At 49.3% G+C, this 14830-nt stretch overlaps 1 protein-coding gene across 4 annotated transcripts; it reads left to right on the top strand.

Annotated features, from left to right (window-relative positions):
• Positions 1-1443: 1443 nt before the first annotated feature.
• LOC132416350 (zinc finger protein 773-like) lies at positions 1444-12323 on the top strand. Of its 4 annotated transcripts, XM_059999689.2 has the most exons (5): positions 1444-1690; positions 3452-3490; positions 6003-6129; positions 6626-6724; positions 10986-12323. In XM_059999689.2, exons 1-5 carry the CDS (start codon positions 1601-1603, stop codon positions 12083-12085), a joined length of 1455 nt encoding a protein of 484 aa, XP_059855672.1. In that variant the 5' UTR covers positions 1444-1600; the 3' UTR covers positions 12086-12323. The 4 variants fall into 4 exon arrangements, with proteins under 4 accessions (XP_059855672.1, XP_059855673.1, XP_059855674.1 ...); XM_059999690.2 differs by lacking the exon at positions 3452-3490; XM_059999691.2 differs by lacking the exon at positions 6626-6724.
• Positions 12324-14830: the final 2507 nt, after the last annotated feature.

Here is a 14830-nt window from a genome sequence, read left to right as displayed (position 1 = left end):
ACATCCAGAACTCAGAGTCTTCGCTTTACCACCATTGTTTTTTATATTGGGCGTCCCATTGTCAAAGGAAATTGGTAATGTATAACTGGCTCATTCCAAGGAAACTGCTTTATTGGCCCTCAAGATCCTCTTTAAATCCTTAAGGGAAGGAAAGCCTGGAGCACCAGCTGCGCAGGAACATTAAAATACAGGCCAATCTACAATAAGGATAGTCTCTAGATGAGAGTCTGGCAGAGTTCTTGACCCTGATTTCCCCTCCGCCTCCATCTCTGCAGCTCTGTCTGTTACTGAACTCAAGTCCTTGTGCCTGACACAGAGTGAGGCCAAACAATATCAAAACATCGGAGTTTGGAGCAGAAAAAGGCGTATTGCAGGGCGATGAAAGGAGACGGGTGACTAATGTCTTAAAAACCCCGAACTCTCTGAAAGCTGTCAGCAAAGATCTTTTGTAGGAAAGGTGAGGGAGGGGCGCGGTTAGTTGTTGCAAACTTCTTGGTAACAGATCCTTTGTTCTTGAGGTCAGGTAACGGTGTTACTGTAAAACTCCACCAAAGAAGACTGGCCTGTATTTCTTATCCTCTGTTCTGACAAGAAAGGGCAAGGTCCCAAGGCACAAGTTTCACCCTCTGAGGTCCAGGTGCTGGCTAAAAGAAGGGGGTCCCTGCTCTGGCCAGTTACCCTGTCAGGTGAAGAGGTAGATCTTAGCTGGCAGTGCCCTCAGGGCCAAGTCCACAGACCCTGCCCAGTCGTCATCACTGGGGGAGCAAGGCACCAAGGACCCAACTGGCCCTCGATCTCCTCAGGCTGCCCAAACGGGGTGGTGAGACGTGTGTGTGCATGTCTGCAGGGTTCTGCAAACCGCGATCCATGCAGACTGCCGCCACCACTAGGTCACGGAGGTGGGGGTGAGAGGAGACGTTTGCCGTCGCCTCAAGGCCTGGGCCCCGCCAGTGAGCGGCGTTGGCAACGGCTCTGGAGCTCTGCAGGACACAGCCCCCAGCCTTCCCCGCCAGGGTCCCCCAGCTCACCCACCCGCCTAAGGCCAGAGGGCCTGGGGTGGGGGGGGAGTCCGAGATCCGTCTCTTACCACACTCTCCGCTGGAGGACCACCACCAGTCATACCGTTAGCTCAACGAGACCTCTAACCTGGGCGCCCCGCTCAGGTCTGGCACTAACAGTCACCCCTAGCGTTCTGGCGGTAACGGTTGCCCGGTAACGGTCGCGCTGTAACGGCGCGTGCAAACAGCTGCGTGCCCGCCCCGCCCCTATTACGTGTCCAATTCCTCAAGGTTTGGCGGTGTGTGAACTACATTACCCAGCAGGCGCTGCTGTCCCCGGTGGCTGTGCTCGGCCAAGAAAACAGACATTTCCGCGCGCGTGAGGAACACGCTGGGCGGGACTTTTGGCGTCCGCTTAGGGGCGGTCGTTTTGGGGTCTGTTGGGTCTCTCCGCCTTGTCTGAGTCTCCGGAAAGCTGCTTTGAACTGGGGTGACGAGAGCGGGAAGGCACGAGAGGAGGCAGGCGCTGCACTGCACTGAGGCGGGTCTGACGTTCGGGCAGCAGCGCCCGGAGGTGACCCGATTCTGGGTAGGGGACAGGGATGCCTGGGGCCCGACCTGGTCCGCCGCTCCCGGCCTGGCTCCGCCCACAGACTCCGATGGCTGCGGCAGCGCTTAGAGTCCCGGCTCAGGTAAACACTCGTCCTCCGGTCTCTCACCGCCCTCACCCCACCGGACACCAAAGGCCCCACTGATCGTCCCCTGCTCGAGCCCCTGGGTCCAAGTCAGTAGGGAGCTCGTTGGGGGAGGGGTCCCCCATTTCTGTCAGCCAGTATGATGGGGTGTGGGAGAGGGTTACAGGCAGAGGGACCGGCACAATCAAAGACTTGGAACAATAACCGAACTGAGAGGCTTAAATTTGAAGTTTCTCTAGAGTCTGCACGGAACAGCTTAAGGGGATGAGTCCCACGTGAAAAGGCAGCCGGAGCAGCTGGGCCTTCATTCTGCGGCCGCTGGTGGCCACGGAGGGTTGTGAAGTAGAGAGACTCTATGTGTCAAAGTTTTCCAAAGGCTTCTCAGGGAAAAACAGACGGGGGTGGGGGTGATAAGAGTGGAGACTAGGAGACCTGTGAGCAAGTAAGCACAATAGACTAATAGAGAGTGCTGGTGCGGACTGGACCATTGCTGGTGGCAACAGCGGGGAGGATTGATCAGATTTCTTATGGGCTTTAAGCACTGAACAGACAGGATTTCCTGCTGCCCCAGATGTGGCTGTGAAAAAGTAGGGAAGGAAGGACGATGCTGTTTCTTGGTTTGCAGGGAGCAGGCTTCAGGGATAAGACTGGGAGTTGGATTTTGGACATGGTAACCCTGAGATGTCCCAGAGTGGAGGTGTCATGTGGGTAGCTTGCTTACTCACTCATGGGTTTCTGCGGAGGGATCTGGGCTGGAGATATCCAAGGGATGATGGGTGGTGGCCTGGACCAGGGCAAGCACTGTGGGTCCTATTTAGGAAGGAGAATCAAAGTTTTTATTTCAGTTAAGCCTGGAGGGTTGGGCTGCCCCCAAAGGGGTGGAGTCCTGTGCTCCAAAGTGGTTCTGGCTGGTGTGTGCAGGAATGGAGGGTTATAGGATATAAGGACCCAGGTCTGGGGTGGAGACTGAGATGTTCAGTGGTGTAGATTTGCCACTCCAGGCTCAGCAGGCCCTCATTTCCGCTCCTTGTGGAGAAAAAGAATACTCAGCGAGGCTAGTAGAGCATCTCCTTTGGTGCCTAAGTTCCCCCAGCTTTTAGGGCAGGAAGGATGAGAGCTGCTCCAGTGCAAATACCCCTAGCAGGATTCCCTTCAGGAGAGTGTACAGCAGGCAGTTAGGTTGCCAGTAGGACTAATATCTACTCAATATTCTCAGGCCCAAGTCCCCAGTTTATTAAATCGTGAGTTTATGAAATAAATACTCATTTAACACTAACTGGTAAAAATACATATATACATGTGTACATAAATTAAAATAACATGGCTTTAACAAGTTAATGATTATAAACACTTAATAATTGGTTGAAATTTCAATATACTGCTAAGCATTCAATTAAATCAAACATCTTCAATATTGTATTTTCTTAGTTAAAAGGCATGTTAAAAAACTGCATTTTTAATACCTACCAGGAAATCTTGACAGAAGCATCACTTATGAGGACAGTAAGAGTTGATATTTAGAACTTGTTGCATATGAATGCATTTGACGCAGACAGCAGCCCCACTGAGTGGACACCATTGTTATCCCCATTTGACAGACCACAACACTGAGGCACAGGGAGGTCGAGTATTTGTCCAAGGTCGCACAGCTGGTAAGAGGCATCACTGAGGACTGAGGCCCAGATGGTGTAAGGCACCTTGATTGAGCCTTTGGGCCCAACATTATTGCCTGCTTCTCACAGCCTTGCTTTTCCATAGGTTGTTGTGGCTGCAGAATCACTTGCAGACCATGAAGAGGTAAGTGAAAGGTATACTCGGTCTTCACTCTTTTCACCTCCCACCTGCATGTGCTCCAGGATTGTAGTGTCTTGGGACTTTACCTGCTACTCTCCCTACCCTGCCATCTGAGATCCCTGGAAGGTGGTCATCCAAGGTCAGGTCCCTGAGTCCAGACCACGAATTATACAGATTGGTTTCCATTTCTGGCAACCGGTGGCATGACGCTTAGAAGAAATTCCATTCACAGTGGTCAACATTAGAAGATGCTAGAGGTGAGGTTGAGCTGGGAATGACCAGGCAACCTTAGGTCTCCATTATGTCTGGTGGAAATAGCAGGAAGCAGGCGTTAGACCTGGAATGGTGGGCTGAAGAGGTGGGCCTCTATCCGGAGGGTGGTGGGAGCCATAGAAGGTTTGGAGCAGAGGAGGGAACTGATCTGACCCAGGCTTAACAAGCATTTTCTGCTGCAGAGTAGAGAGAAGACTGTTGGGTTACAGGGAGACCAGGGAGGAGGCTACTGCAATAGTCCAGGTGAGTGTTGGTAGCTGGACCAGAGTAGTGGCAGTGGAGGTGGGAGACATGTTGGAGTCTGTGTCTGCTTTTTTTAAGTAGGTCTGAGCAGACTTTCTGATGTGGAGGGTGGGAGAGAGAAGAGGAAGAGTCGGGTGACTCTGAGATGTTTGGCCTTAGTAGCTAGAAGCAGGGTTAGTACTACCATGTCGAAGTCAGCGGCAAGAGTAATTTTCAGTGGGAATATTAGGAGCTAGGTTCTGGCTGTTGAACTGAGATGCTCCAGAAAACCCTTGAGTGGATTCATCCAGTGGATACCTGGACACACACATCTTGAGTTCAGATTGGATTCACCCACAATATGGATGGTGTGTGGACCAGGATGGAACTGTGATCAGATTTGGCAGGGGGCACCTTCAGGTCCTGTGGCAGTGTGTTAGGTGACAAGGGAGGAGTGTGTGGGGCCGAGGACTGGGTCTCTTGCTAGATGGGGTGGTGGGCTTCACAGAAACACGTAAGGGAACATAGTGGCCATGGGGAGGCGTTGTAGGAGTGAGGAGGATCTGGCTGGTGACCAGGGTTTCCATGGGGAGTGGATATGAGACAAGGCAGGGAGATGACAGCAAACCTGGTGCTATTGCTTATTCATCAAGCTATGGGCTCCCCAGACTTGTTCTTATCCCCACTGTGACCTGGAGGTTAGCACAAGATCACACAGTGTCCTCTGGGACAGCTATTAGGCCTGATGTGAGAGACAGGTGGATCTGGGCTTTTGTTCTTTTTTTTTTTTTTTTTAATTTTTTGGCCACGCTGCGCACATGTGGGATCTTAGTTCCCCGACAAGGGATGGAACCCGAGCCTCCTGCATTGGAAGCACAGAATCTTAACCACTGGACCACCAGGGGAGTCCCTGGACCTGGGCTTTGAATAAGTATCAGAGGAAGCTGAGACTGATGAGGGGACAGCTTTGCAACACAGAAATGGAAGAGGGCCGAGTGTACCTGAGATCTGTGCATCGTTTTGGGTGGCTGACGATGAAGCAAGGATAAGGGCCAAGTAAGGAGGCCTTCAAAGCAGGCCTGGGGGTTGCCCCTGGCAGTTAGTGCCTTTGGAACACTGGGACAGTAGGATTCTGATTGCACTTGCCAAGCACCCTCAGGATGCCACGTGCACACTGGCACGTGGTGAGGCCAGGGAGATGCAGGATGTGGTGTAGTGGGTGGTGGTGGCCGTGAGGGGTTGGGGCTGTGAAGGGAGGTGTGGTGTAAAGAACAATGTATAGGGTTTCCCTGGTGGTACAGTGGTTAAAAATCCACCTGCCAATGCAGGGGACATGGGTTTGAGCCCTGGTCTGGGAAGATCCCACATGCCGTGGAGCAACTAAGCCCGTGTGCTACAACTACTGAGCCTGCGCTCTAGAGCCCTCAAGCCACAAATACTGAGCCTGTGTTCCACAACTACTGAAGCCCTCTTGCCTAGAGCCTGTGCTCCACAACAGGAGAAGCCAGTGCAATAAGAAGCCCGTGCACCGCAATGAAGAGTAACCCCCACTCGCCACAAATAGAGAAAGCCTGCGTGCAGTAAAGAAGACCCAACGCAGCCAAAAATAAATAAATAAATTTATATTTAAAAAAAATAAAAGAACGATGTACATGTTGGGAGGGAGTGTCAACTGATGGCCCCAGGCCCTTGGACTGGGGCCTGAGGGGAGGACAGTGACTCAGTTTTGGTTGTGTTTGGGAAGCACAATCTAGAGGATCCCAGGTAAGCTGTCGGGCAGAAGAGTGAGGCTCTGCAGGCCAGCACCAGGGCTCAGATGACACATACCCCCCTGCCTGTTGTCGATGAGGGCCGAACACAGTGATTGATGGGATGGCCAGCAAAGGGTGGGCATCAATGGCACCAGGGCCTGGGATCTCCTCTGAGGTTGGTGGCTTGGGAGGAGGGTGGATATTTGGGGAGATGCTTAGAGTCCTGGGAAGGAGGCTGCACATAAACTGAACCATCCCCATCTTGGCAGGGCCGAGTGACATTTGAGGATGTGGCTGTCTACTTCTCACAGGAGGAGTGGGGACTCCTTGATAAAGCCCAGAGACTCCTGTACCGCAGTGTGATGCTGGAGAACTTCTCACTGATGGCCTCTCTGGGTAAGTTCCTTGCACCCCACAGCTTAGGCGGGGCTCTGCTCTTCCCCTTCTCCAAGGGCAGGTCTGTCCTTCCCAAAGCTGGTCCATGGGTACTGCGTCCTTCCCTGTGTGCTGTAGTAGGTGTTGTGAGTGAAAGCCTGGGCTGGGTACACTACCCCTTCTGTCCCCAAACTGCTGCTGCCCCAAAGTTGTGCAGGAAAGGGTTTGGGGATCAGGAGTGTTGTAGTCCAACCGATGGATCACACGCTACTGGCCTTTCCCTGGCCTGATGCTGTGGAGATCCATGGCAGTCCTGTGCCCCCAGTTCTGCCCTCTCCCTTTGGCTGACATGGGATCGGCCTGTGCCAGGAATCGAGGTACCAACACGGCCACTGCTTGACTGGGTTGTTCCTGCAAGATCCTTCTCCAAGCTTCTTGTTTGTAATATTCAGTCTTCATCCCTGTGGGCTGCCGTGGAGCGGGTTGTTTTGACCTGCCTGCCTTGTCCCTCCCTTAGGACTCACATTTTCCAGGACCCAGGAAATTACTCAGCTGGAGCAGTGGGGAGAACCCTTTGTGCCTGCCTGTGAAGTCGTGATCACAGCCACGCCAAGAGGTGCTTGGAGGGAGGAAGTGGGGAAGAGGGAACTCAGGGATGGGTTCAAATCATACCAGGAGTCTCTCCATGGTGCCCTGATGTTTTGGTGTCAAACAAGGGGCCAAGGGTGATTTTCTCCTTTTCTTCCTCAGCTCTGCCCGCTGCTCAGGGCAGCTCTGGTTTCTGACCCAGGGCTGACCCCACCCATCCTCCACTGCTCCCTCTCCAGTGCTCACCAACAGTAGACCCATTTTGTGCTCTTTTATGACATGGCCAGGCAGATGCAGCCACGAGAGGAAACACAGGACAGCCTAAGGAAAAAAACAAAGTTTATTATGCTCACAGGTCCAGAGAGAGAGTCACTGCACGCCAAGAGGGGGGTCACGTGGGAGGAGCGCAAGGGAGCAGGCTAAATGGAGCAGGGGGGAAGCAGAGGGTGAGGATCTGTTGGCAAGTGTCTCTGTTGGTGGTTGGGGGGAGAATGCAAGAAAAGGCACAAGGGGATTTATTTATTTATTTATTTGGGGCTGCGTTGGGTCTTTGTTGCTGCGCGCGGGCTTTCTCTAGTTGCGGCGAGTGGGGGCTGCTCTTTGTTGCAGTGCATGGGTTTCTCATTGTGGTGACTTCTCTTGTTGTAGAGCACGGCCTCTAGGCACACGGGCTTCAGTAGTTGTGGCATACGGGCTCCGTAGTTGTGGCTCGCAGGCTCTAGAGCGCAGGCCCAGTAGCTCTGGTGTATGGGATTAGCTGCTCCGTGGCATGTGGGATCTTCCCAGACAAGGGCTCGAACCCACGTCCCCTGAATTGGCAGACAGATTCTTAACCCCTACACCATCAGGGAAGTCCCAACACGAGGGGATTTTATTGGTGCATTTAAACGTACTAGGTCACACTCAGGGGAGGACCAGAAGGGCAACTTGTGGCAGGGACCAGCCTCCTCACACTGGTGCCACTGGGGGGAGGCTCACAGCCTCTTTGTGGGGATGCCGAGGGAGCAGGAAAACAGGGAGCTTCAAAGGTTGCAATATAGTTGGCCCTGTGGTGTCTCAACATCGTTATAAACTCTCATTGGGATGGGTGACACTTGCCACCTGGGTTGTGGCGATGTTACAGGTGACAGGAATAGTTTGTTCTTGCCACCAAAGGCAATCTTTGACAAAGGTGACAACTAAGAAGGGTCCTACCAGATATATAATGAGGGTTTGAAACCCAGGCCGCAGCCAGCACGGCAGGTAGTAGGGGAAAGGCAAGAGAACAGATCAGTCACCTCCGGGTTTAAGGGAGTCTTTTGGAAGCTTTTGGTTCTGTTACAAAAGATTTTTACCACTTGTCCTAATCCTCATAGCTTGGCCTGTAGCTGTCCTGAGCCACCTTTCCTGGCTAGTAAGCAATCAGGAGCCAGTCTGTTATCCATGACCATTTGGGCTCAGAGACTTGTAGGTTTGTTGAATAAGGGCGAAGGTTTCCTGCACCCTTTGTACGTGATCTGAGAGGGCCGCTGAAAGGCGCTGGTTGGCAGACGTGATCTGATCTTGTTGGACAAAAGCTGCTGTACTGGTGCCAAACCTGGTGTCTCCTGCGGCTACCACAAGTCTGATTAAGATGGGAATAAATAGGGACTTCCCTGGTGGTCCAGTGTTTAAGACTCCACACTTCTGCTGCTGGGGGCATGGGCCCAATCCCTGGTTGGGGAATTAAGATCCCGCATGCCACACGACATAGCCAAAAAAATAAAAAAATAAGATGGGAATAGATAATTGCCTGTTTTGCCCAGCGTCCTTGGGTTGATGGAAAAAGGGAGGTACCTGGTGGATAAAGAACTGGAGTGAGGATGGGACCTGGTCCACGTCCTGGCAGTAATTGTGGGCTGGGCTGTTTAAATAACTCACGGGCAACTTTGTAAATGTATATTGGGTTTCTTCAAAAGTACAGGCGAACTGGGGCTGTGATTAAGGGGTCATAGGCCCAGAATAAAATATACTGGGTCAGATCCACTCTGGCCAAGTAGTCACTGGTGCCCTCTTGATGTCTTCAGTTAATTGGATTATGTTAGGTGTTGGACCCCTGACGGGGGGAACTTGAGCTTTAAGGTTTCGATAATCAACAGTTAAGTGCCACTCCTATTAAGGAGAAATAGCAGGAATCATCTCCCCTTCTTTTAGTAGATCTTGAACAACGAGTCAAAGGCCAGTACCTTGTTTCAGGTGATACTATGGCATGTTTACTACCTTCACCAGCAGGGGCAACTCCACAGGTTCTCACTTTGTGAGAGGGACTTGAGCTTGTTCAGGTGTCATACACATCTGTCTCTCACAGGAAAACTCAAAGCATCAGGGGTCACCATCACGGGCAGCTGTTTGATAAAGATTGTTGACACCTGGTGCAGTGTGTTTGCCATGACTAGTTCTACCACTATCACCCTGGAGGCAGTAGGGGGTGTCAGCCACTCGGGAAAGAATGCTAGGCGTGGGGGGTGGTTATCCGCACACCAGGCGGCGGATGTGAGTCAGGGTGCGCAGAGCTCTTGTGGCACGTCTGGAGATAGTTCCATCCGTGGCCTCCCATTTGGTGTGAGATATACCAATAAGGTTAAGCAACAAAGCTCTGTATCGGGATGGGCGCCTGCAAGAACAACTCCTGGACTCTGTGACAAAGAGGGCCTCCTGGTTTAGAAACGGGCTCAGGGTTCTCCTTGTCTGAATGCCCAAAGAACTGATAGATTGAACCATTGAACCATTCCAGTTTTTGCAGAGGAGCACATGGGCTTCCTTTACTGTTTCCCATTGGGCATCTCCAGGCCATGAAAATCCAATTCAGTTAACAGCAGGGCTTCTGAGGCCCAAGTGGTGGTAGAGGCTTCAGATTCCTCATCTGAGGCCTATATAATCTCATCAAAAGTTTTGGTCTCTGTCACACCTACCCTGGCATTTGGGATGCCCTCTGTCCTCCCTGAGGTCCTTCAGCCCCAAAATATCAGGTGAGAATTGAACTTGGAGGGCCAAAATATCTTTAATTATGCATCTTAGCCTCTTTCCAAATGCTGGCAGCTGCCTCATCTCTGGGGCTGAATGTGCACCCATGTTAAATGCTCTCAGTAACCAATCAGCTCCCTTTCCCCACCTCTTTGAATGAAATCTTTAAGAATCATTGGTATTTCTAGTCTTGTGAAATTGCAAGTTTCACCTTATAATTCCTTATGATCTCCTGTGCTCTTGAGCCGCTGGGTCTGAGAAGACCTTGGATGCTTCCTTTCTGTAGCCCCTCTCGTAGGCAGCAGCTTCCCTTTCTAAGGTGACTTCAGCTGGGTTGGGATCCATTCAGGACAGCTCTGGTGGCCAGATCTTTTCCGATCGTTCTTAGACCTCAGGAGCTGAGCAGTAGTTGGCAGGTTGATAGGCAGTGGCACTAAGTAGAGCCCAGCTATTTTGCAAAGATATTTTACTTTGAAATAATTGGCTCACCTCCTCTGGTTATTGGGAGTTGCTGGAATTAAATGTTCCTGCTAAGATCCTGGCCTGTAAGATCTTGAGCCACTGATCTCCAGGAATGGTGCCCCCAATACCCATGGGATCAGGAGACAAAGAACGACAGCAGTGAAGAAGTGGTTGCCAGCACCATCGACCTTCACAGAGTGCCACGGTGGACTTCTCTGAAGGGGATGCAGCATCACTGGTTAGGACTGAGGAGAGGAACAGGGGGAAGGTGCAAGGGGATTTCACTGGTGAGTTTAAATGGCCCTGGGTCTCAGTCAGGAAGGTAGGTAAGAGAACTTGTGGCAGGGGCCCACCTTCTCACACTGGTGCACATGGTGGCATAGTTTACAGCTTTTTTGTGGGGCTGTTGAGGCAACAGGAGAATGGGAAGTTTTCCAGGTCACAATACAAGCTTTCACTCCATGTGTCATGAGGTGTACACATATCCTTAATAGTCCTTGAACACCAGCTACTCAATTGCCTTCAATTTTTCTGGGCCTGGACACACCCTTCTGCACTGTGTTCCTGTGTCACCAGCAGCTGAAACCCTGCTGAAAGCCATTTGAGGAGGAGTGTGTTGGAGACCCTGCCTTTCCTCCCTGGGATGCAACCCATCTTGTATCCTTGCTACTCATGAGTCCCCATGATCTATGAGGTTGTCAGGTCTGGCACTGCACAGTGAGCTCTCCCTCACCCTGCCAGTAATCCCAGGAACTCCATACTGGCTGTGTCAGACACATTTGTGAGGGTGCTGCCCCGTCCCGCCAAAGTCTACATACTATTCATCAGCATTTCTCTGCTTTCAGGTTGTTGGTGTGGAGCGGAGGCTGAGGACGTGGCACCTGAGCAGGGTGTTTATGTAGAGGGAGTGCTCAGAGCAAACCTTCACCAACACCAGAAGCTGAGCTCTGGAGAGAAACCCTCAAGAAGAGAAGAGGGTGAGGAGGGTGGGAAGGTCTCCCCAACTAGCTCTGGTCTTCCCAAGCATCAGGTGGCTCACAGCAGAGGGGAGCCACATAGGAGCACTGAAAGTGGGGAGGGCTTTCACCCTGGAAAAAGGCATTACAGATGCAGCGAGTGTGGGAAAGCCTTTGGTCAGAAATACTTACTTGTTCAGCACCAGAGACTACACACTGGAGAAAAACCTTATGAATGCAGCGAATGTGGCAAATTATTTAGCCATAAATCCAACCTTTTTATACACCAAATAGTTCACACTGGTGAAAGGCCTTACCAGTGTAGTGAATGCGGAAAATCTTTTAGTCGCAATGCTGACCTCATTCAACACCGGAGAGTTCACACTGGAGAAAAGCCTTTTAAATGTAGTGAATGTGGAAAAGCCTTCAGGCATAATTCCACACTTGTTCAGCATCACAGAATCCACACTGGAGTGAGGCCTTATGAGTGCAGCGAATGTGGGAAGTTCTTTAGCTTTAACTCAAGCCTCATGAAACATCAGAGAGTTCACACTGGAGAAAGGCCTTATAAGTGCAGTGAGTGTGGGAAATTCTATAGCCACAAATCAAGCCTTATTAATCACTGGCGAGTTCACACTGGAGAAAGGCCTTATGAGTGCAGCGAATGTGGGAAATTCTTTAGCCAAAGCTCTAGCCTCATGCAACACCGAAAAGTTCACACTGGAGAAAAGCCTTTTAAGTGCAATGAATGTGGAAGATTATTTAGTGAGAATTCTAGCCTCGTTAAACACCAGAGGGTTCACACTGGAGCAAGGCCTTATGAGTGCAGGGAATGTGGGAAATTGTTCCGCCACAGCTCCAGCCTTGTTAAACATCGGAGGATTCACACTGGAGAAATGCCCTATGAGTGCAGCAGTTGTGGGAAATCATTTAGCCAGCGTTTCAACCTCATTCAACACCATAAAGTTCACAGTGGAGAAAAGTCTTGAATGCAGCTAATGTAGAAAAGTCTTTAAGCAAAGGTCCACTCTGATTCAGCAACAGAAACTGCACAGCTCAAACAGGCCTTATGAATACGGGGACCTGAAGAAAGTTTGCAGCCAAAGTCTTAATCCTGTTTGGCACCTGAAAGTTCAGACTGGGGAAAGGCCTTAAGAGTGCAGGGCATGTGCTATCTCCTGGTCAACCTAACTTAAACATAGAAGCTCTGAGAGCAGCCTTTATGAGTGAGCCAACAATTGAATATCATTCATCCAAACATGCACACTGGAGCAGGATGAGAATTGCTGACATCCTGCTCCTCTTGAGAGGCTAGTCCTCTGCCAGGCAGCTCTAATGAGAGGGAGCCCTGTGTTCTTGGCTGCCTCAGTCTGGAGTTTTCATCTCTGAGTTCGAAGCAGGGAGAGAGGGTGTGGCCTTGGTTCAGATGTGACTGGCTCTTGCTGTTCGTCCTGAGTATTAGATTTCCTTAAATGTTTCCTCATTTACTGTGTAGACTTAGGATCATTTCTAGAGGCTTTAGATGGTGTTTTTATAATTTTTCACCAGTTTCATTGGGAATCAGGTCTTGCAGAGCTCCTTACACTGCCATGCTGGAAGTTGATGCAAATATTTAACTTTTTAAGAACTTGCCACCTTGTGTTGTAAATGGTTATACCATCTCACATTTTCTGGAGTGTATTCGTTTTCCAGTTTCTTCACATCCTTCCTGACCTTTGTATGTAAGACACTGGCCATTCATTTTAGCCATTCTAGTAGGTATGTAGTAGTATTTCACTGTGGTTTTAATTTGCATTTCCCTAATGACTCCCTGTGTATTTGCCATCCATATATCTTTAGTGAATTATCTGTTCAAAGTTTTTTGCCTACTATTAAGGAACTGTCTTGTAATTTCTTAATATATTCGGGGTGCAAGTTACTCATTTGATATATGCTTTACCAATATTTCCTCACAGTCTGTGGCTTTGCTTTTCATTTCTTAACGTTATCTTTCCTAGAGTAGAATTTCTTAATTTTCATGAAATCCAATTTACCCATTCGTTTTTTATTGATTGTACTTTTGGTATTGTACTCTTTCTCTTATCTTTGACTGTAAAAAAAAGCCTTATCTGAGTATGCTATTGGAGTCTTAAGACCCTTTTAAATATCCAGTCTTGGGACTTCCCTGGCAGCACAGTGGTTAAGAATCCACCTGCCGATGCAGGGGACACAGGTTCGAGCCCTGGTCCGGGTAGATCCCACATGCTGTGAAGCAACTAAGCCCGTGCACCACAATTATTGAGCCTGCGATCTAGAGCCCATGCTCTAGAACCCACAAGCCACAATTACTGAAGCCTGCATGCCTAGAGCCCATGCTCTGCAACAAGAGAAGCCACCGCAATACACAATGAAGAGTAGCCCCTGCTTGCCACAACCAGAGAAAGACTGTGCACAGCAACAAAGACCAAACACAGCCAAAAATAAATAGATAAATCAATAAATTTTAAAAATAAATATCCAATTTTGTGAAATTTCTGTAAATTTAAATACACATAAAAAACAACGTATGTAGAAATGTTTATATATGAACACATTCCCTATCTCTTCTGAGACAGCCTAGAAAGCAGTGGCATTCCAGCAGCTGTGAGCATATTTATTGTCCAGTTATTGGCTTATGAATATGATATTTCAATAAAAAGAACCAGAACTCCTTAGATAAGAGGCTATTTCCAGGTTGGAGCTGGAAAAGTATAACACGAGCATAGGAAATATTCTTGCATTAGAAAGTAAAGAAGTACTTGAAGGGAATTTCCTGGCGATCCAATGGTGAGGACTCAGTGTTCTCACTGCCGTAGCCTGTGTTCAGTCTCTGGTCGGGGAACTAAGATCCCACAAGCTGCGTAGCATGGCCAAAAAAAAAAAAAAAGTACTTGATGAATAATGTTGATGTATTAGCTTTCTATTGCTGTCCTAAAAAATTACCACAAACTTATGGCTTAAACAACATAAATTTATATTATAGTTCTATATGTCATATGCCCACTGAGACCTGGGATTGGTCACTGTGCTAAACTCAAGTTGTTGGCAGGGTTGTGTATTTTTTCATGGAGTGGAGGAAATTCTGTTTCCTGCTCATTTTTCTTTTTTTTGAGATACACGGGCCTCTCACCACTGTGGCCTCTCCCATCACGGAGCTCAGGCTCAGCGGCCATGGCTCACGGGCCTAGCCGCTCCACGGCATGTGGGATCCTCCCGGACCGGGGCATGAACCTGCGTCCCCTGCATCAGCAGGCGGACTCTCAACCACTGCGCCACCAGGGAAGCCCCTGTTTCCTGTTCATTTGAGTCATTAGGCAATTTCAGTTCCTTGTGGTTGTAGGGCTGATATTGCTGTTTTCTTGGTGGCTGTCAGCTACCAGGTCATCCCTGGAACATGTAAAAACTCTTAAAGAATATTTAAAGATGAAACAGTACCAATTACACAGAAATTCTTCTAAAACAAGATTCAAACACTTCCCAACTAGTTAAGTGAATGATGCTATTAAAACACTATGGACCAATACCCACATGATCACAGATACAACAAAAACCTTAACAAAATTTTAGCACACTGAATCCAGCCATATACATATGTAAACACATAAATCATAACCTAGTGATGTTTATCAGGAAAGCAAAGATTTAACAACTGAATCTATAATCTATATTAATAGACTAAAATAAAAACAATCATCTCAAAGATGTAGTGGAAGAAT

This window comes from Delphinus delphis, chromosome 20 (genome assembly GCF_949987515.2).
Source record: "Delphinus delphis chromosome 20, mDelDel1.2, whole genome shotgun sequence".
Lineage (NCBI taxonomy): Eukaryota > Metazoa > Chordata > Mammalia > Artiodactyla > Delphinidae > Delphinus > Delphinus delphis.
This window is presented reverse-complemented; position numbering and strand designations above follow the sequence as displayed.